Here is a 20,954-nt window from a genome sequence, read left to right as displayed (position 1 = left end):
TATTTATGCACGGACCTTTTGTAAATGATCAATATACTAAAGAAATAATTTCACTGACTGGTGAAAAGTTTGTTGTAGGGGTTCGGGAGCGGACTTGGGGGGCCGTGGGGGGACCCCTGACTCGATAGCGCCCCCTGGTGACCCCAACACAAAGTTGGTCCTAGGGCTTCGGAACTTGGCTTGGGGGCCTATGGGGGTTCCCCAAGACACCCCATAGAAGGACAGCGCCCCCGACCCAAGTGTCCACTAGAGATGCTGAAATTGGACTAACGAGATGTATATTTAATATTTCGAAAGATTAGGACTTAGAATGCTAAGCTTGACATGACAAATCGTATTCTTGGAATTAAAGACCCTGGGACATACGTAGAGCTACTCCTTGTTCCCGCCTACTTTGGTGGGTGGGGCTGGAGTATGTAATTCCAGGGCCCTCAAGCAAGCCCCTTATGAAATGTCGTGACCCTAGCACATGGGAAAAGCTACTGTCTGTTCCTGCCCACTTTGGGGAGCAGAGCTGGAATGTGTCATTCCAGGGCCCTCCGACAACTCTCCTAGAACATAGCATGACCCTAGCACATAGAGAAAGCTACATGCTGTTTCATGTGTAATTGGATGTCTGGAGATGATTATCAAGTTTGAAGACAGTTGGAACATGGAAACATCAATTGAATGTCACTGGCCTTCCTGGCTATTTCTTTGGATGTGGATTTAAAAATCGGTCTCATTAGAGATTTGGATTTTTCTTTGGATGTGGATTTAAAAATTGGTCTCATTAGAGATTTGGATTTAATATTTGGAAAGATTAAGACTGGATGCTAACCAAGGAATAGACTTGGATACAACACTTTTAGTGATTTATATTTAATTTTTGGCAAACACTAAAATTCCGCTCTGCAAGTATTAACCTCTTCTGTCATGAATGTAACCACTGTGTAAAACATGGTACATGCTAATGAATAAAGAAACATCACACATTAAGCCTAGCAGAAATGCTACGGGAAATGAGAGCAGCACCCTCCCAAGAGGGGTGAATGCCGTCTCGCTTCAAAAGGCCAGGCCTGCCCTCAAAACTATATCTATATAATCTTATCTATATATCTATATAATCTATATATCTAATATTATCTATATAACCCACTTTGTTATCTGAGCACCATTTAGACATCCAGCGGTGTAGTGCCCATAACCTGCTGTAGGTTTCAGCGCCACGCCGAACTGGAATGGGACCAGAGCATATTATGGCGTCTGACATCGTCCCCGCTAACTCACACTCCTCTTTAACATTATCCTTGGTGATCTCAGACTGTCTCAATCCCACATCATTGGTGCTGACGTGAATAACTATCTTAGAATATTTACGTTTAGCCAGCACCTTTAAATTAGCCCTGATGTCAGGCGCTCTAGCCCCCGGGATACACTTGACTATGGCCGCTGGTGTCTCTAAACTGGTCGCTCTATTCATGTGTCGAAGCTGTGAATCTCCTATCACCAGAGCTCTTTTAACAGGTTGCTCAGTCGGTGTATTACTGAGTGAGGCAAACCTGTTTGACATGGGAACCTGAGAGGAACGGTGCTCAGCCCTACGGTTATGCCGCCGAGACGTCACCCATTCGCCCCGCTGCGAGGGCTCTAATGCCGGAGCAGGGGGCTCGATACCTATGGCTGTGCTACCCAGGCCTGCTACGCTATCTATGCTAGCTGCTATGCTAGCTGCTATGCTAGCTGCGCTAGCTGCTACAAACTCTCTAGGACTTTCTAAAGCCCAGATGCGCTCCTCTAAAAACTAAATCTTCTCCGTCATACTAATAATTAATCTACACTTCACATAAATAAAATTATCACTACTGACGGAAGAAGAGTAGCTATACATGCCACACTCATCATAAGCAACAAGCGACTCAGACATGATGAAATACGAAGATACTTGGCTTCGGTTAAGATGTCGAAGATGTTTCCAGTCGAAAAAGTCTTTCGATGGCTTGTGGAGGTTGTTGTAGTCGGAGTTAAAAATATATCCACAAAGTATTTGTAGATATATCAAATGTAAGCAAATTGATAGGGAAAAAGAAGGCAAAAACACTCCAGTAAGCAGCGTCGGCAGTAAGCAGCGTCACCTTTAGTCTGAGGTCTGATATAATGTCCCGTACCTCAGAGACGGTTTTAGTATAGATAGGTTCAGAAAAGCGTTTATAATACTTTATATTATTTAACTGCCTTTCTGCTTCCTTTATATAGGTAGATCTATCCATAATAAGTCACACTGCCCTTGTCAGCTGGTTTAATGACAAAGTTTTTGTTTCGACACAGCTGCATTAGTGCACGCTGCTCCTGTCTGTTCAAATTATGGGCCTTTGGTTGTTTCCAGGGGAACTTCCTCATGGCATAGTTGTCCGCTCTGATGATTTTTCTCACTGCATTAGGGACCTGGGATAACTTAGGGGTCCAGGTTGCTTTGTGTGTGAAGGGGAGAGCCACTGAGTCGGGCTGCGTCCTGAAATAGGTGGCCAACAACAATCTCCTGTGATACTGTTGCAGATCTAAGGTGAGTTGTTTTTTTCATATCCATTAAGCTGGGGCTTCTGGTGCATCGGAGGTTTGTGCAGGCTGCACGAGGCTTTCAAATATCCGATGCTTGCTGGCTTCTGTTGTTGTCAAATTCATTGCGTAGAATTTGTTGGCGGTGGCCGTATTATGGCACATGTTATGGCGCCACCATTTCCTTTTCCTTGGGGTCTAGGTCGTTTCTTGCCTGTGAAGGGAAATAAAATCAGACCACTGGGGGGGGGGGGGGGGGGACATAAATGTTAGTGACAAGTCAACTGTTCAAAAAATACTTACGTGGGTGGCAATAGAGCTCCTTAAATCAGTGAATTTCGGCTTTCCTGGGAGCTCCATTTGCTGCCACGCCTGTTGCAAGTATTCGTTGAGGTTTTTGCAGGTGTTTGGTGTCGAATTCGAAAATAAGAATTTTGAAATTTTGCCGCCAGGCAGCCCTTTTCTTAGTTTTATGTAAGACGTAAGCCATCCGTACTCCTCCCCAGTGAGGAGGAGCTGGGCCACTCCAAATGTCTCATTCGTTTTATGAGACTCAACCTGTTTAGAAAGACAAAAGGACAAAACACACAAGAGATTACACATTTTGCCATGTTGTATGTACTCTCTGCATTGTGCTTAGCTTTTAGCACCTCCTCCACCTGGAGGTTTTGATAAACTCCTGTTCGGTGGCCGTAAATGGACGATAAGTAAGCTGTAATGTATCCATAAAAGGAGCGTTGGAGCTTTATGGAGCTTTTGGTCTCCAGGGTCTCTGAGGTAACAAATAAAAACACAAGAATGAGACACATTGATGTAAAGTGCAGCAGAAAAAATTAAAGTGAGGTATGATGCAGGACTCACTCAATATTAAAGGTATCTGCTGCCTCGCTTTTTCTTGACACTTTAGCAGTGTCTCTTTGCTGATGGCACGCCCATCTTTACACTCCTTCACTCGGATCTCGTGGATCACTACCGACCGCTGCTGTTTTTTAATTATGCCCTTTATTTCCCTAGTTATGTTAACCAGGGAAACACGCTTAAGGCGGCAGGTGGGGGGTGGTGTATCCTTTATGTAGCCCATAAATTGGGCTACATTTTTGACGTAGTGTTCGTGTGCTAGGCACAACTTTTTCTTTCATCAAGCTTCTGACCCATCTGCAAAACATGAAAACATACATATGAATCACAGAACATCTAAACATTAAAACTAAATTTTAGAGTAAAGAATAGTCCCATACTCCCTAATCCTTGGAGCATTGTCCAGGAAGGTGAACTCGTGTAAGTGGCTTTGGCCCACAGCTATGTAAGCAATGAACCGCTTTATGCGGTATATTTTACTTTTCACGTTATTCTGGAGCCTATAGGAAGGGTCAGGCCCCTCCTGGTGATACTGGTAGCTCTCCAGAATTTCATCTGAAAGCATAAGATATGGAGAATTACTTATTTTCAATCAAAGGAAATATACTTAAAAAAAGCACAGCCAAAGCAAACCTGACTGCACTTACTGAGCTGAGGCACATGGTCGGGAAAGTTTTCTGTGTCAGCAGGCTGCACCTGCTCTGCCTGCATCTCCACCTCTGCGTCTGCATCTGCCTCCTGCTCTGCTGGTTTCTCCTAAGATTCAAATTGTAAGAAAAATACATTATACCTGTTGGACCAGAGCAGTCACATTCATTTTAACTGCTCTATGACAACTTACACATGGTTTGTTTTGGGCTGTCACCCTAACCCTTGTTTTTGTTTGTTTGACTGGCACTGCTTTCTTTTCTATGCTTCTGCGCATAACTTTCAGCTGGTGCCGTAGCAGCTGGAGCTCCTTCGTTGTAGCTGACAGCTCTTCAGTCAGTTTCTTTGTGTCCTTTTCTTGACACACAATGGACGCATTCTGCAACCTCTTCCTCATCCTCCATGGGGCATGGGGCGTCTTCCGCTGCAGCTCCGAGTGTCCTTTCCTCCTCCTCCTCCTCCTCCTCCTCCTCCTCTTCCCTTGTATCTAAATCTGACCTAAGGGAAACTGAAGGGTTAGATGCCCTAAGTTCTGCCAGGCTTTGTAAAACCGACTTTCTCTTGAGCTCCTGCAGGTAAAGAGCCTTGAGGGTGCTTGACAGCTCAGTATGTGAGCTCAAGTGCCTGTCGAGTCGTGATGTGGTCTGCCCACATCCTGGAACGCAGCATTTGCCTTTCCTAATGTCGACTCTGCCTGAGACCAGTCTGAGCAGTAGGGAGCGCTCCGTGAGATTTATCACGTGATGAGTCACTCTCAGGTGCTGGCTCAGATTGCTGAAAACTTTAAAGCAAAGCGGACAGGCATTCATGGTGAAATATCTGAAAAAGAGAGGAAACATGAGTCAATAGACATACTCAAACAGAATAGACATAGACATACATACAATAGACATACAGAAACCACAAGCATGCCATCTGTTAACACCGCTAAGTTTCCAAGCAGCTTGTGGGCCCCCAAATGGGGAGGGCATACTCCAGCATGCTACTGGAGCTAGGTCATAGAAACCCCGAATAGGGCCTCCAGAGCCTGTGCCCCAACCACCCGTTGCCAGGTGATTGACACCAAGGGCCAAGGATGTCATGTGCATTACGCAACTCCCCGGTGGCCTTGGGTTGAGGACCAAGGCAGCGGATAGCTTCCATACGATTCTAAACGAATTTTCAGGAAGTTACCAAGCTTCTACTGCTTTGGCACTCCTGGGGTTGCGCACCAATGGCGGACTGCCACCTCACCTTTCACAAGATGATGTAGACAGCCAGGCTTCTACCACTGACACTCCCCCCGCCTGACTTAATAGTACTCTGAGGCTGCCAGGTCATTCAGAATAACGCATTTTCCATTAACGGTTTTTTAATTTACTTTTTAAGGCAATTGGATAGAGGAGATCAAGCAGATTACAATGCAAAAAACTACTCGTTTCTACGTGCTTCCGTTCCCGAGATGTAGGCGTTTAAAGGCCATTTTCCAAATATTCAATCCCATGAATCATCTGCGCATTAATCAATTCAATGATCCTGATTGGGTGTGGGACACAAGGTCAAACAGATTGCAAGTGGGATGCTTTGTACTTACCATTCCAATTGCAATCTATTTGGCTTAATTTGACACATTGGTTGCAAAAACTGCCATATGCCAACCTGTTGTGCTATTGACTTTCTAGTGTGACAGCACCACCTGATGGCCAGAAATAAAGGTAGTGTCTATTTCCATGTGTCAAATAAATTGGAATTGGGATGCCATTCAAATAGAAGTGGGATTTTTTGTACTTACCAATCCCACTTCCAATTTATTTGAATAGGATCCCACTTCCAATTTATTTTCATGTGTCAAATAAATTGGAATTGGGATGCCATTCACATAGATTGACTTCTAAGTATTTTATTTAAAATAAGTGACTGAAACACTTCAAAAACCATTTATTCATGTTCCCCATGTCTGGTTTATGCAAGCTAACTCCTAGAAGATTTATCAAAAGTAGAAACGTCTGAACTTGGCAACAAATAGCAGCGACAACTCTCAAGGTTTCTTCCTCATGCAAAAAACTAGGGAGTTTTTCCTTGCCACTGTCGCCTTTGGCTTGCTCACTGGGGGCTAGAACTCGGCACTTGTAAAGCTGCTTTGTGACAACAACTGTTGTAAAAAGCGCTATATAAATAAAATTTGATTTGATTTGACATGATAATGCTAACTTCCGCTAGCATCTATATGGGATTTCCCATATAACGTTAGCATCAAGCTAACTCATAGGCGATGCACATATTACAATAAAGCTTTGAATCTTTGAATCCTTTGCAAATTGTGTTGTATAACTTCTTAGCTAACAGCACAGTCAATAACAACATATAATGAGTAGTTTTAGCCTGCTGTTTAGATAAAAAAAATATATCAGTGTTTTGAAATGTCAGAACTTGGCAGCGAATAGCTACGCCATGGTAATGCTAACTTCCGCTAGCATCTATATGGGATTTCCCATATAACGTTAGCATCAAGCTAACTCATAGTTAGTTTCTCATGTAACATTACGCAGTTATCTAATTCCAAAGGGATCTCCCATATAACATTAGCATCAAGCTAATTGTTACAGAAGTGGTGAAGTGCAGAACCAGCAGATTAAATAACTCTTTTTCCCACTGCCATCAGACTCTCAAACTCTTTTTTTGCACTGTCATTTGCACTACACTATGGGCTACAGCAATATATTTATATTTATTACTAATGTATCCCATGTTGATGGAGGGAACAGTGGGGATGAGGAGGTGTTGGGTAGAAAGGAATAAGGAAGGACAAGTGGTCCCCAAATGTATGAACATTTGTGTTTAAACTTTAGGCCTACGACTACAGCGCAATAGCTTATTGGCTGCCAAACGCCAACGCTTCGAGCTATGGAGGAGGAGCGACTCAGACTTGTTGTTATATTTATATTTGTTGTTATATTTATTTTGATCGTTTGTGCTCCCTTTTTGATCACAACACGTTGAGTGGTTTTTCTCTGTGTGCTTATGTTTTCATTCTAGTCCATTTCTCTGGCTTGTATTTTCTTTGTTCATTTGCGCTCCCTTTTTGACAGTTTTTGTCTCCTCCGTTTTTGTTGTTTTCACTTACCTGGTCTTACGTCGAGGTCGTTCCGTATTCTTTTCTGTTTTCGTTTTCTGAGATATACTCAGCTTTCCTTTTCCGCGTTTCCCGCTTAGTAGCGGAGGCCTCAGTTTGTCATTCTTTCTTTTGGGTTTTGCCCCTGGGTTCATCTCGTACAAAAACCCCACGAGTCCCCTGTTCCCTGGGGGTTCGCGTGACATGCACCAACTCTGGTGATGCTTTGAGCATGTATGATATCTGTGGACAAATGGGTGAAAATGAACTTACCAAGCATACATAAGCAATCAATCAATCAAATTTTATTTATATAGCGCTTTTTACAACAGTTGTTGTCACAAAGCAGCTTTACAAGTGCCGAGTCCTAGCCCCCAGTGAGCAAGCCAAGGGCGACAGTGGCAAGGAAAAACTCACTAGTTTTTTGCATGAGGAAGAAACCTTGAGAGGAACCAAGATTCAAGGGGGGAACGCATCCTACTCTGCCCGACACTGGTCACCATTATACAATGTTCATATGGCTTATAATTTTAGCAGATGTTTTATATTATGTAGTAATAATAATAATCTTTATTTGTATAGCACCTTTCATACATACATGCAACTCAAAGTGCTTTACAAAATAAATAAAAAGAAACATTAAAAGGAAGCAGATAAGACAAAAAGAAAATTTTAAAAGAAATTAAAGATAAAAAGGAAACAAACAAAATAATGACAAATTATAAAATAATAATAATGTAATTAAATATTAAACATAAAATGTAACTAAATGAAATTGCATGAAGCAAAGTGATATGAAAGATTATGAAAAGAACAGCAAAAAAGCCCTACCCTCTGACGTGTTATCAGTTTTTTCTCGAGATCTTTCCTAAAGTCTTTTCAAGAGACTGTCAAACTCAAGCGTGTAGGTTAGCCTTCTGCGTCTTCCCTGTTTAGATTATTGCATGTAACAAAAAGGAAAATATTTTGAAAATATGACATGACTAAGTCATGTTCTTATTTATTTATGCACGGACCTTTTGTAAATGATCAATATACTAAAGAAATAATTTCACTGACTGGTGAAAAGTTTGTTGTAGGGGTTCGGGAGCGGACTTGGGGGGCCGTGGGGGGACCCCTGACTCGATAGCGCCCCCTGGTGACCCCAACACAAAGTTGGTCCTAGGGCTTCGGAACTTGGCTTGGGGGCCTATGGGGGTTCCCCAAGACACCCCATAGAAGGACAGCGCCCCCGACCCAAGTGTCCACTAGAGATGCTGAAATTGGACTAACGAGATGTATATTTAATATTTCGAAAGATTAGGACTTAGAATGCTAAGCTTGACATGACAAATCGTATTCTTGGAATTAAAGACCCTGGGACATACGTAGAGCTACTCCTTGTTCCCGCCTACTTTGGTGGGTGGGGCTGGAGTATGTAATTCCAGGGCCCTCAAGCAAGCCCCTTATGAAATGTCGTGACCCTAGCACATGGGAAAAGCTACTGTCTGTTCCTGCCCACTTTGGGGAGCAGAGCTGGAATGTGTCATTCCAGGGCCCTCCGACAACTCTCCTAGAACATAGCATGACCCTAGCACATAGAGAAAGCTACATGCTGTTTCATGTGTAATTGGATGTCTGGAGATGATTATCAAGTTTGAAGACAGTTGGAACATGGAAACATCAATTGAATGTCACTGGCCTTCCTGGCTATTTCTTTGGATGTGGATTTAAAAATCGGTCTCATTAGAGATTTGGATTTTTCTTTGGATGTGGATTTAAAAATTGGTCTCATTAGAGATTTGGATTTAATATTTGGAAAGATTAAGACTGGATGCTAACCAAGGAATAGACTTGGATACAACACTTTTAGTGATTTATATTTAATTTTTGGCAAACACTAAAATTCCGCTCTGCAAGTATTAACCTCTTCTGTCATGAATGTAACCACTGTGTAAAACATGGTACATGCTAATGAATAAAGAAACATCACACATTAAGCCTAGCAGAAATGCTACGGGAAATGAGAGCAGCACCCTCCCAAGAGGGGTGAATGCCGTCTCGCTTCAAAAGGCCAGGCCTGCCCTCAAAACTATATCTATATAATCTTATCTATATATCTATATAATCTATATATCTAATATTATCTATATAACCCACTTTGTTATCTGAGCACCATTTAGACATCCAGCGGTGTAGTGCCCATAACCTGCTGTAGGTTTCAGCGCCACGCCGAACTGGAATGGGACCAGAGCATATTATGGCGTCTGACATCGTCCCCGCTAACTCACACACCTCTTTAACATTATCCTTGGTGATCTCAGACTGTCTCAATCCCACATCATTGGTGCTGACGTGAATAACTATCTTAGAATATTTACGTTTAGCCAGCACCTTTAAATTAGCCCTGATGTCAGGCGCTCTAGCCCCCGGGATACACTTGACTATGGCCGCTGGTGTCTCTAAACTGGTCGCTCTATTCATGTGTCGAAGCTGTGAATCTTCTATCACCAGAGCTCTTTTAACAGGTTGCTCAGTCGGTGTATTACTGAGTGAGGCAAACCTGTTTGACATGGGAACCTGAGAGGAACGGTGCTCAGCCCTACGGTTATGCCGCCGAGACGTCACCCATTCGCCCCGCTGCGAGGGCTCTAATGCCGGAGCAGGGGGCTCGATACCTATGGCTGTGCTACCCAGGCCTGCTACGCTATCTATGCTAGCTGCTATGCTAGCTGCTATGCTAGCTGCGCTAGCTGCTACAAACTCTCTAGGACTTTCTAAAGCCCAGATGCGCTCCTCTAAAAACTAAATCTTCTCCGTCATACTAATAATTAATCTACACTTCACATAAATAAAATTATCACTACTGACGGAAGAAGAGTAGCTATACATGCCACACTCATCATAAGCAACAAGCGACTCAGACATGATGAAATACGAAGATACTTGGCTTCGGTTAAGATGTCGAAGATGTTTCCAGTCGAAAAAGTCTTTCGATGGCTTGTGGAGGTTGTTGTAGTCGGAGTTAAAAATATATCCACAAAGTATTTGTAGATATATCAAATGTAAGCAAATTGATAGGGAAAAAGAAGGCAAAAACACTCCAGTAAGCAGCGTCGGCAGTAAGCAGCGTCACCTTTAGTCTGAGGTCTGATATAATGTCCCGTACCTCAGAGACGGTTTTAGTATAGATAGGTTCAGAAAAGCGTTTATAATACTTTATATTATTTAACTGCCTTTCTGCTTCCTTTATATAGGTAGATCTATCCATAATAAGTCACACTGCCCTTGTCAGCTGGTTTAATGACAAAGTTTTTGTTTCGACACAGCTGCATTAGTGCACGCTGCTCCTGTCTGTTCAAATTATGGGCCTTTGGTTGTTTCCAGGGGAACTTCCTCATGGCATAGTTGTCCGCTCTGATGATTTTTCTCACTGCATTAGGGACCTGGGATAACTTAGGGGTCCAGGTTGCTTTGTGTGTGAAGGGGAGAGCCACTGAGTCGGGCTGCGTCCTGAAATAGGTGGCCAACAACAATCTCCTGTGATACTGTTGCAGATCTAAGGTGAGTTGTTTTTTTCATATCCATTAAGCTGGGGCTTCTGGTGCATCGGAGGTTTGTGCAGGCTGCACGAGGCTTTCAAATATCCGATGCTTGCTGGCTTCTGTTGTTGTCAAATTCATTGCGTAGAATTTGTTGGCGGTGGCCGTATTATGGCACATGTTATGGCGCCACCATTTCCTTTTCCTTGGGGTCTAGGTCGTTTCTTGCCTGTGAAGGGAAATAAAATCAGACCACTGGGGGGGGGGGGGGGGGGACATAAATGTTAGTGACAAGTCAACTGTTCAAAAAATACTTACGTGGGTGGCAATAGAGCTCCTTAAATCAGTGAATTTCGGCTTTCCTGGGAGCTCCATTTGCTGCCACGCCTGTTGCAAGTATTCGTTGAGGTTTTTGCAGGTGTTTGGTGTCGAATTCGAAAATAAGAATTTTGAAATTTTGCCGCCAGGCAGCCCTTTTCTTAGTTTTATGTAAGACGTAAGCCATCCGTACTCCTCCCCAGTGAGGAGGAGCTGGGCCACTCCAAATGTCTCATTCGTTTTATGAGACTCAACCTGTTTAGAAAGACAAAAGGACAAAACACACAAGAGATTACACATTTTGCCATGTTGTATGTACTCTCTGCATTGTGCTTAGCTTTTAGCACCTCCTCCACCTGGAGGTTTTGATAAACTCCTGTTTGGTGGCCGTAAATGGACGATAAGTAAGCTGTAATGTATCCATAAAAGGAGCGTTGGAGCTTTATGGAGCTTTTGGTCTCCAGGGTCTCTGAGGTAACAAATAAAAACACAAGAATGAGACACATTGATGTAAAGTGCAGCAGAAAAAATTAAAGTGAGGTATGATGCAGGACTCACTCAATATTAAAGGTATCTGCTGCCTCGCTTTTTCTTGACACTTTAGCAGTGTCTCTTTGCTGATGGCACGCCCATCTTTACACTCCTTCACTCGGATCTCGTGGATCACTACCGACCGCTGCTGTTTTTTAATTATGCCCTTTATTTCCCTAGTTATGTTAACCAGGGAAACACGCTTAAGGCGGCAGGTGGGGGGTGGTGTATCCTTTATGTAGCCCATAAATTGGGCTACATTTTTGACGTAGTGTTCGTGTGCTAGGCACAACTTTTTCTTTCATCAAGCTTCTGACCCATCTGCAAAACATGAAAACATACATATGAATCACAGAACATCTAAACATTAAAACTAAATTTTAGAGTAAAGAATAGTCCCATACTCCCTAATCCTTGGAGCATTGTCCAGGAAGGTGAACTCGTGTAAGTGGCTTTGGCCCACAGCTATGTAAGCAATGAACCGCTTTATGCGGTATATTTTACTTTTCACGTTATTCTGGAGCCTATAGGAAGGGTCAGGCCCCTCCTGGTGATACTGGTAGCTCTCCAGAATTTCATCTGAAAGCATAAGATATGGAGAATTACTTATTTTCAATCAAAGGAAATATACTTAAAAAAAGCACAGCCAAAGCAAACCTGACTGCACTTACTGAGCTGAGGCACATGGTCGGGAAAGTTTTCTGTGTCAGCAGGCTGCACCTGCTCTGCCTGCATCTCCACCTCTGCGTCTGCATCTGCCTCCTGCTCTGCTGGTTTCTCCTAAGATTCAAATTGTAAGAAAAATACATTATACCTGTTGGACCAGAGCAGTCACATTCATTTTAACTGCTCTATGACAACTTACACATGGTTTGTTTTGGGCTGTCACCCTAACCCTTGTTTTTGTTTGTTTGACTGGCACTGCTTTCTTTTCTATGCTTCTGCGCATAACTTTCAGCTGGTGCCGTAGCAGCTGGAGCTCCTTCGTTGTAGCTGACAGCTCTTCAGTCAGTTTCTTTGTGTCCTTTTCTTGACACACAATGGACGCATTCTGCAACCTCTTCCTCATCCTCCATGGGGCATGGGGCGTCTTCCGCTGCAGCTCCGAGTGTCCTTTCCTCCTCCTCCTCCTCCTCCTCCTCCTCCTCTTCCCTTGTATCTAAATCTGACCTAAGGGAAACTGAAGGGTTAGATGCCCTAAGTTCTGCCAGGCTTTGTAAAACCGACTTTCTCTTGAGCTCCTGCAGGTAAAGAGCCTTGAGGGTGCTTGACAGCTCAGTATGTGAGCTCAAGTGCCTGTCGAGTCGTGATGTGGTCTGCCCACATCCTGGAACGCAGCATTTGCCTTTCCTAATGTCGACTCTGCCTGAGACCAGTCTGAGCAGTAGGGAGCGCTCCGTGAGATTTATCACGTGATGAGTCACTCTCAGGTGCTGGCTCAGATTGCTGAAAACTTTAAAGCAAAGCGGACAGGCATTCATGGTGAAATATCTGAAAAAGAGAGGAAACATGAGTCAATAGACATACTCAAACAGAATAGACATAGACATACATACAATAGACATACAGAAACCACAAGCATGCCATCTGTTAACACCGCTAAGTTTCCAAGCAGCTTGTGGGCCCCCAAATGGGGAGGGCATACTCCAGCATGCTACTGGAGCTAGGTCATAGAAACCCCGAATAGGGCCTCCAGAGCCTGTGCCCCAACCACCCGTTGCCAGGTGATTGACACCAAGGGCCAAGGATGTCATGTGCATTACGCAACTCCCCGGTGGCCTTGGGTTGAGGACCAAGGCAGCGGATAGCTTCCATACGATTCTAAACGAATTTTCAGGAAGTTACCAAGCTTCTACTGCTTTGGCACTCCTGGGGTTGCGCACCAATGGCGGACTGCCACCTCACCTTTCACAAGATGATGTAGACAGCCAGGCTTCTACCACTGACACTCCCCCCGCCTGACTTAATAGTACTCTGAGGCTGCCAGGTCATTCAGAATAACGCATTTTCCATTAACGGTTTTTTAATTTACTTTTTAAGGCAATTGGATAGAGGAGATCAAGCAGATTACAATGCAAAAAACTACTCGTTTCTACGTGCTTCCGTTCCCGAGATGTAGGCGTTTAAAGGCCATTTTCCAAATATTCAATCCCATGAATCATCTGCGCATTAATCAATTCAATGATCCTGATTGGGTGTGGGACACAAGGTCAAACAGATTGCAAGTGGGATGCTTTGTACTTACCATTCCAATTGCAATCTATTTGGCTTAATTTGACACATTGGTTGCAAAAACTGCCATATGCCAACCTGTTGTGCTATTGACTTTCTAGTGTGACAGCACCACCTGATGGCCAGAAATAAAGGTAGTGTCTATTTCCATGTGTCAAATAAATTGGAATTGGGATGCCATTCAAATAGAAGTGGGATTTTTTGTACTTACCAATCCCACTTCCAATTTATTTGAATAGGATCCCACTTCCAATTTATTTTCATGTGTCAAATAAATTGGAATTGGGATGCCATTCACATAGATTGACTTCTAAGTATTTTATTTAAAATAAGTGACTGAAACACTTCAAAAACCATTTATTCATGTTCCCCATGTCTGGTTTATGCAAGCTAACTCCTAGAAGATTTATCAAAAGTAGAAACGTCTGAACTTGGCAACAAATAGCAGCGACAACTCTCAAGGTTTCTTCCTCATGCAAAAAACTAGGGAGTTTTTCCTTGCCACTGTCGCCTTTGGCTTGCTCACTGGGGGCTAGAACTCGGCACTTGTAAAGCTGCTTTGTGACAACAACTGTTGTAAAAAGCGCTATATAAATAAAATTTGATTTGATTTGACATGATAATGCTAACTTCCGCTAGCATCTATATGGGATTTCCCATATAACGTTAGCATCAAGCTAACTCATAGGCGATGCACATATTACAATAAAGCTTTGAATCTTTGAATCCTTTGCAAATTGTGTTGTATAACTTCTTAGCTAACAGCACAGTCAATAACAACATATAATGAGTAGTTTTAGCCTGCTGTTTAGATAAAAAAAATATATCAGTGTTTTGAAATGTCAGAACTTGGCAGCGAATAGCTACGCCATGGTAATGCTAACTTCCGCTAGCATCTATATGGGATTTCCCATATAACGTTAGCATCAAGCTAACTCATAGTTAGTTTCTCATGTAACATTACGCAGTTATCTAATTCCAAAGGGATCTCCCATATAACATTAGCATCAAGCTAATTGTTACAGAAGTGGTGAAGTGCAGAACCAGCAGATTAAATAACTCTTTTTCCCACTGCCATCAGACTCTCAAACTCTTTTTTTGCACTGTCATTTGCACTACACTATGGGCTACAGCAATATATTTATATTTATTACTAATGTATCCCATGTTGATGGAGGGAACAGTGGGGATGAGGAGGTGTTGGGTAGAAAGGAATAAGGAAGGACAAGTGGTCCCCAAATGTATGAACATTTGTGTTTAAACTTTAGGCCTACGACTACAGCGCAATAGCTTATTGGCTGCCAAACGCCAACGCTTCGAGCTATGGAGGAGGAGCGACTCAGACTTGTTGTTATATTTATATTTGTTGTTATATTTATTTTGATCGTTTGTGCTCCCTTTTTGATCACAACACGTTGAGTGGTTTTTCTCTGTGTGCTTATGTTTTCATTCTAGTCCATTTCTCTGGCTTGTATTTTCTTTGTTCATTTGCGCTCCCTTTTTGACAGTTTTTGTCTCCTCCGTTTTTGTTGTTTTCACTTACCTGGTCTTACGTCGAGGTCGTTCCGTATTCTTTTCTGTTTTCGTTTTCTGAGATATACTCAGCTTTCCTTTTCCGCGTTTCCCGCTTAGTAGCGGAGGCCTCAGTTTGTCATTCTTTCTTTTGGTTTTTGCCCCTGGGTTCATCTCGTACAAAAACCCCACGAGTCCCCTGTTCCCTGGGGGTTCGCGTGACATGCACCAACTCTGGTGATGCTTTGAGCATGTATGATATCTGTGGACAAATGGGTGAAAATGAACTTACCAAGCATACATAAGCAATCAATCAATCAAATTTTATTTATATAGCGCTTTTTACAACAGTTGTTGTCACAAAGCAGCTTTACAAGTGCCGAGTCCTAGCCCCCAGTGAGCAAGCCAAGGGCGACAGTGGCAAGGAAAAACTCACTAGTTTTTTGCATGAGGAAGAAACCTTGAGAGGAACCAAGATTCAAGGGGGGAACGCATCCTACTCTGCCCGACACTGGTCACCATTATACAATGTTCATATGGCTTATAATTTTAGCAGATGTTTTATATTATGTAGTAATAATAATAATCTTTATTTGTATAGCACCTTTCATACATACATGCAACTCAAAGTGCTTTACAAAATAAATAAAAAGAAACATTAAAAGGAAGCAGATAAGACAAAAAGAAAATTTTAAAAGAAATTAAAGATAAAAAGGAAACAAACAAAATAATGACAAATTATAAAATAATAATAATGTAATTAAATATTAAACATAAAATGTAACTAAATGAAATGGCATGAAGCAAAGTGATATGAAAGATTATGAAAAGAACAGCAAAAAAGCCCTACCCTCTGACGTGTTATCAGTTTTTTCTCGAGATCTTTCCTAAAGTCTTTTCAAGAGACTGTCAAACTCAAGCGTGTAGGTTAGCCTTCTGCGTCTTCCCTGTTTAGATTATTGCATGTAACAAAAAGGAAAATATTTTGAAAATATGACATGACTAAGTCATGTTCTTATTTATTTATGCACGGACCTTTTGTAAATGATCAATATACTAAAGAAATAATTTCACTGACTGGTGAAAAGTTTGTTGTAGGGGTTCGGGAGCGGACTTGGGGGGCCGTGGGGGGACCCCTGACTCGATAGCGCCCCCTGGTGACCCCAACACAAAGTTGGTCCTAGGGCTTCGGAACTTGGCTTGGGGGCCTATGGGGGTTCCCCAAGACACCCCATAGAAGGACAGCGCCCCCGACCCAAGTGTCCACTAGAGATGCTGAAATTGGACTAACGAGATGTATATTTAATATTTCGAAAGATTAGGACTTAGAATGCTAAGCTTGACATGACAAATCGTATTCTTGGAATTAAAGACCCTGGGACATACGTAGAGCTACTCCTTGTTCCCGCCTACTTTGGTGGGTGGGGCTGGAGTATGTAATTCCAGGGCCCTCAAGCAAGCCCCTTATGAAATGTCGTGACCCTAGCACATGGGAAAAGCTACTGTCTGTTCCTGCCCACTTTGGGGAGCAGAGCTGGAATGTGTCATTCCAGGGCCCTCCGACAACTCTCCTAGAACATAGCATGACCCTAGCACATAGAGAAAGCTACATGCTGTTTCATGTGTAATTGGATGTCTGGAGATGATTATCAAGTTTGAAGACAGTTGGAACATGGAAACATCAATTGAATGTCACTGGCCTTCCTGGCTATTTCTTTGGATGTGGATTTAAAAATCGGTCTCATTAGAGATTTGGATTTTTCTTTGGATGTGGATTTAAAAATTGGTCTCATTAGAGATTTGGATTTAATATTTGGAAAGATTAAGACTGGATGCTAACCAAGGAATAGACTTGGATACAACACTTTTAGTGATTTATATTTAATTTTTGGCAAACACTAAAATTCCGCTCTGCAAGTATTAACCTCTTCTGTCATGAATGTAACCACTGTGTAAAACATGGTACATGCTAATGAATAAAGAAACATCACACATTAAGCCTAGCAGAAATGCTACGGGAAATGAGAGCAGCACCCTCCCAAGAGGGGTGAATGCCGTCTCGCTTCAAAAGGCCAGGCCTGCCCTCAAAACTATATCTATATAATCTTATCTATATATCTATATAATCTATATATCTAATATTATCTATATAACCCACTTTGTTATCTGAGCACCATTTAGACATCCAGCGGTGTAGTGCCCATAACCTGCTGTAGGTTTCAGCGCCACGCCGAACTGGAATGGGACCAGAGCATATTATGGCGTCTGACATCGTCCCCGCTAACTCACACACCTCTTTAACATTATCCTTGGTGATCTCAGACTGTCTCAATCCCACATCATTGGTGCTGACGTGAATAACTATCTTAGAATATTTACGTTTAGCCAGCACCTTTAAATTAGCCCTGATGTCAGGCGCTCTAGCCCCCGGGATACACTTGACTATGGCCGCTGGTGTCTCTAAACTGGTCGCTCTATTCATGTGTCGAAGCTGTGAATCTCCTATCACCAGAGCTCTTTTAACAGGTTGCTCAGTCGGTGTATTACTGAGTGAGGCAAACCTGTTTGACATGGGAACCTGAGAGGAACGGTGCTCAGCCCTACGGTTATGCCGCCGAGACGTCACCCATTCGCCCCGCTGCGAGGGCTCTAATGCCGGAGCAGGGGGCTCGATACCTATGGCTGTGCTACCCAGGCCTGCTACGCTATCTATGCTAGCTGCTATGCTAGCTGCGCTAGCTGCTACAAACTCTCTAGGACTTTCTAAAGCCCAGATGCGCTCCTCTAAAAACTAAATCTTCTCCGTCATACTAATAATTAATCTACACTTCACATAAATAAAATTATCACTACTGACGGAAGAAGAGTAGCTATACATGCCACACTCATCATAAGCAACAAGCGACTCAGACATGATGAAATACGAAGATACTTGGCTTCGGTTAAGATGTCGAAGATGTTTCCAGTCGAAAAAGTCTTTCGATGGCTTGTGGAGGTTGTTGTAGTCGGAGTTAAAAATATATCCACAAAGTATTTGTAGATATATCAAATGTAAGCAAATTGATAGGGAAAAAGAAGGCAAAAACACTCCAGTAAGCAGCGTCGGCAGTAAGCAGCGTCACCTTTAGTCTGAGGTCTGATATAATGTCCCGTACCTCAGAGACGGTTTTAGTATAGATAGGTTCAGAAAAGCGTTTATAATACTTTATATTATTTAACTGCCTTTCTGCTTCCTTTATATAGGTAGATCTATCCATAATAAGTCACACTGCCCTTGTCAGCTGGTTTAATGACAAAGTTTTTGTTTCGACACAGCTGCATTAGTGCACGCTGCTCCTGTCTGTTCAAATTATGGGCCTTTGGTTGTTTCCAGGGGAACTTCCTCATGGCATAGTTGTCCGCTCTGATGATTTTTCTCACTGCATTAGGGACCTGGGATAACTTAGGGGTCCAGGTTGCTTTGTGTGTGAAGGGGAGAGCCACTGAGTCGGGCTGCGTCCTGAAATAGGTGGCCAACAACAATCTCCTGTGATACTGTTGCAGATCTAAGGTGAGTTGTTTTTTTCATATCCATTAAGCTGGGGCTTCTGGTGCATCGGAGGTTTGTGCAGGCTGCACGAGGCTTTCAAATATCCGATGCTTGCTGGCTTCTGTTGTTGTCAAATTCATTGCGTAGAATTTGTTGGCGGTGGCCGTATTATGGCACATGTTATGGCGCCACCATTTCCTTTTCCTTGGGGTCTAGGTCGTTTCTTGCCTGTGAAGGGAAATAAAATCAGACCACTGGGGGGGGGGGGGGGGGGACATAAATGTTAGTGACAAGTCAACTGTTCAAAAAATACTTACGTGGGTGGCAATAGAGCTCCTTAAATCAGTGAATTTCGGCTTTCCTGGGAGCTCCATTTGCTGCCACGCCTGTTGCAAGTATTCGTTGAGGTTTTTGCAGGTGTTTGGTGTCGAATTCGAAAATAAGAATTTTGAAATTTTGCCGCCAGGCAGCCCTTTTCTTAGTTTTATGTAAGACGTAAGCCATCCGTACTCCTCCCCAGTGAGGAGGAGCTGGGCCACTCCAAATGTCTCATTCGTTTTATGAGACTCAACCTGTTTAGAAAGACAAAAGGACAAAACACACAAGAGATTACACATTTTGCCATGTTGTATGTACTCTCTGCATTGTGCTTAGCTTTTAGCACCTCCTCCACCTGGAGGTTTTGATAAACTCCTGTTCGGTGGCCGTAAATGGACGATAAGTAAGCTGTAATGTATCCATAAAAGGAGCGTTGGAGCTTTATGGAGCTTTTGGTCTCCAGGGTCTCTGAGGTAACAAATAAAAACACAAGAATGAGACACATTGATGTAAAGTGCAGCAGAAAAAATTAAAGTGAGGTATGATGCAGGACTCACTCAATATTAAAGGTATCTGCTGCCTCGCTTTTTCTTGACACTTTAGCAGTGTCTCTTTGCTGATGGCACGCCCATCTTTACACTCCTTCACTCGGATCTCGTGGATCACTACCGACCGCTGCTGTTTTTTAATTATGCCCTTTATTTCCCTAGTTATGTTAACCAGGGAAACACGCTTAAGGCGGCAGGTGGGGGGTGGTGTATCCTTTATGTAGCCCATAAATTGGGCTACATTTTTGACGTAGTGTTCGTGTGCTAGGCACAACTTTTTCTTTCATCAAGCTTCTGACCCATCTGCAAAACATGAAAACATACATATGAATCACAGAACATCTAAACATTAAAACTAAATTTTAGAGTAAAGAATAGTCCCATACTCCCTAATCCTTGGAGCATTGTCCAGGAAGGTGAACTCGTGTAAGTGGCTTTGGCCCACAGCTATGTAAGCAATGAACCGCTTTATGCGGTATATTTTACTTTTCACGTTATTCTGGAGCCTATAGGAAGGGTCAGGCCCCTCCTGGTGATACTGGTAGCTCTCCAGAATTTCATCTGAAAGCATAAGATATGGAGAATTACTTATTTTCAATCAAAGGAAATATACTTAAAAAAAGCACAGCCAAAGCAAACCTGACTGCACTTACTGAGCTGAGGCACATGGTCGGGAAAGTTTTCTGTGTCAGCAGGCTGCACCTGCTCTGCCTGCATCTCCACCTCTGCGTCTGCATCTGCCTCCTGCTCTGCTGGTTTCTCCTAAGATTCAAATTGTAAGAAAAATACATTATACCTGTTGGACCAGAGCAGTCACATTCATTTTAACTGCTCTATGACAACTTACACATGGTTTGTTTTGGGCTGTCACCCTAACCCTTGTTTTTGTTTGTTTGACTGGCACTGCTTTCTTTTCTATGCTTCTGCGCATAACTTTCAGCTGGTGCCGTAGCAGCTGGAGCTCCTTCGTTGTAGCTGACAGCTCTTCAGTCAGTTTCTTTGTGTCCTTTTCTTGACACACAATGGACGCATTCTGCAACCTCTTCCTCATCCTCCATGGGGCATGGGGCGTCTTCCGCTGCAGCTCCGAGTGTCCTTTCCTCCTCCTCCTCCTCCTCCTCCTCCTCCTCTTCCCTTGTATCTAAATCTGACCTAAGGGAAACTGAAGGGTTAGATGCCCTAAGTTCTGCCAGGCTTTGTAAAACCGACTTTCTCTTGAGCTCCTGCAGGTAAAGAGCCTTGAGGGTGCTTGACAGCTCAGTATGTGAGCTCAAGTGCCTGTCGAGTCGTGATGTGGTCTGCCCACATCCTGG

At 43.0% G+C, this 20,954-nt stretch overlaps 3 protein-coding genes across 4 annotated transcripts; all 3 read right to left on the bottom strand.

Moving 5' to 3' along the window:
* Positions 1–1,154: 1,154 nt before the first annotated feature.
* Positions 1,155–4,477, bottom strand: LOC143516312 (uncharacterized). The gene is made up of 6 exons (XM_077007870.1): positions 4,235–4,477; positions 4,041–4,149; positions 3,774–3,948; positions 3,397–3,690; positions 2,839–3,307; positions 1,155–2,749 (listed from the first exon to the last, which is right to left on the bottom strand). Exons 1-4 carry the CDS (start codon positions 4,436–4,438, stop codon positions 3,573–3,575), a joined length of 606 nt encoding a protein of 201 aa, XP_076863985.1. The 5' UTR covers positions 4,439–4,477; the 3' UTR covers positions 1,155–2,749; positions 2,839–3,307; positions 3,397–3,572.
* Positions 4,478–11,369: 6,892 nt separating this feature from the next.
* On the bottom strand, positions 11,370–12,610 carry LOC143516311 (uncharacterized). Of its 2 annotated transcripts, XR_013131649.1 has the most exons (5): positions 12,368–12,610; positions 12,174–12,282; positions 11,907–12,081; positions 11,530–11,823; positions 11,370–11,440 (listed from the first exon to the last, which is right to left on the bottom strand). XR_013131649.1 is itself a non-coding variant. In XM_077007869.1 (4 exons), the coding sequence occupies exons 1-4, from the start codon at positions 12,569–12,571 to the stop codon at positions 11,706–11,708; spliced, it is 606 nt and encodes a 201-aa protein (XP_076863984.1). In that variant the 5' UTR covers positions 12,572–12,610; the 3' UTR covers positions 11,409–11,705. The 2 variants fall into 2 exon arrangements, 1 of the variants encoding a protein (XP_076863984.1); XM_077007869.1 differs by having other exon boundaries at positions 11,409–11,823.
* A 5,359-nt stretch (positions 12,611–17,969) lies between these two features.
* On the bottom strand, positions 17,970–20,731 carry LOC143516310 (uncharacterized). The gene is made up of 6 exons (XM_077007868.1): positions 20,489–20,731; positions 20,295–20,403; positions 20,028–20,202; positions 19,651–19,944; positions 19,093–19,561; positions 17,970–19,003 (listed from the first exon to the last, which is right to left on the bottom strand). The coding sequence occupies exons 1-4, from the start codon at positions 20,690–20,692 to the stop codon at positions 19,827–19,829; spliced, it is 606 nt and encodes a 201-aa protein (XP_076863983.1). The 5' UTR covers positions 20,693–20,731; the 3' UTR covers positions 17,970–19,003; positions 19,093–19,561; positions 19,651–19,826.
* Between the last annotated feature and the right edge of the window lie 223 nt (positions 20,732–20,954).

This window comes from Brachyhypopomus gauderio, chromosome 6, assembly GCF_052324685.1.
Source record: "Brachyhypopomus gauderio isolate BG-103 chromosome 6, BGAUD_0.2, whole genome shotgun sequence".
Classification (NCBI taxonomy): Eukaryota; Metazoa; Chordata; class Actinopteri; order Gymnotiformes; family Hypopomidae; genus Brachyhypopomus; species Brachyhypopomus gauderio.
This window is presented reverse-complemented; position numbering and strand designations above follow the sequence as displayed.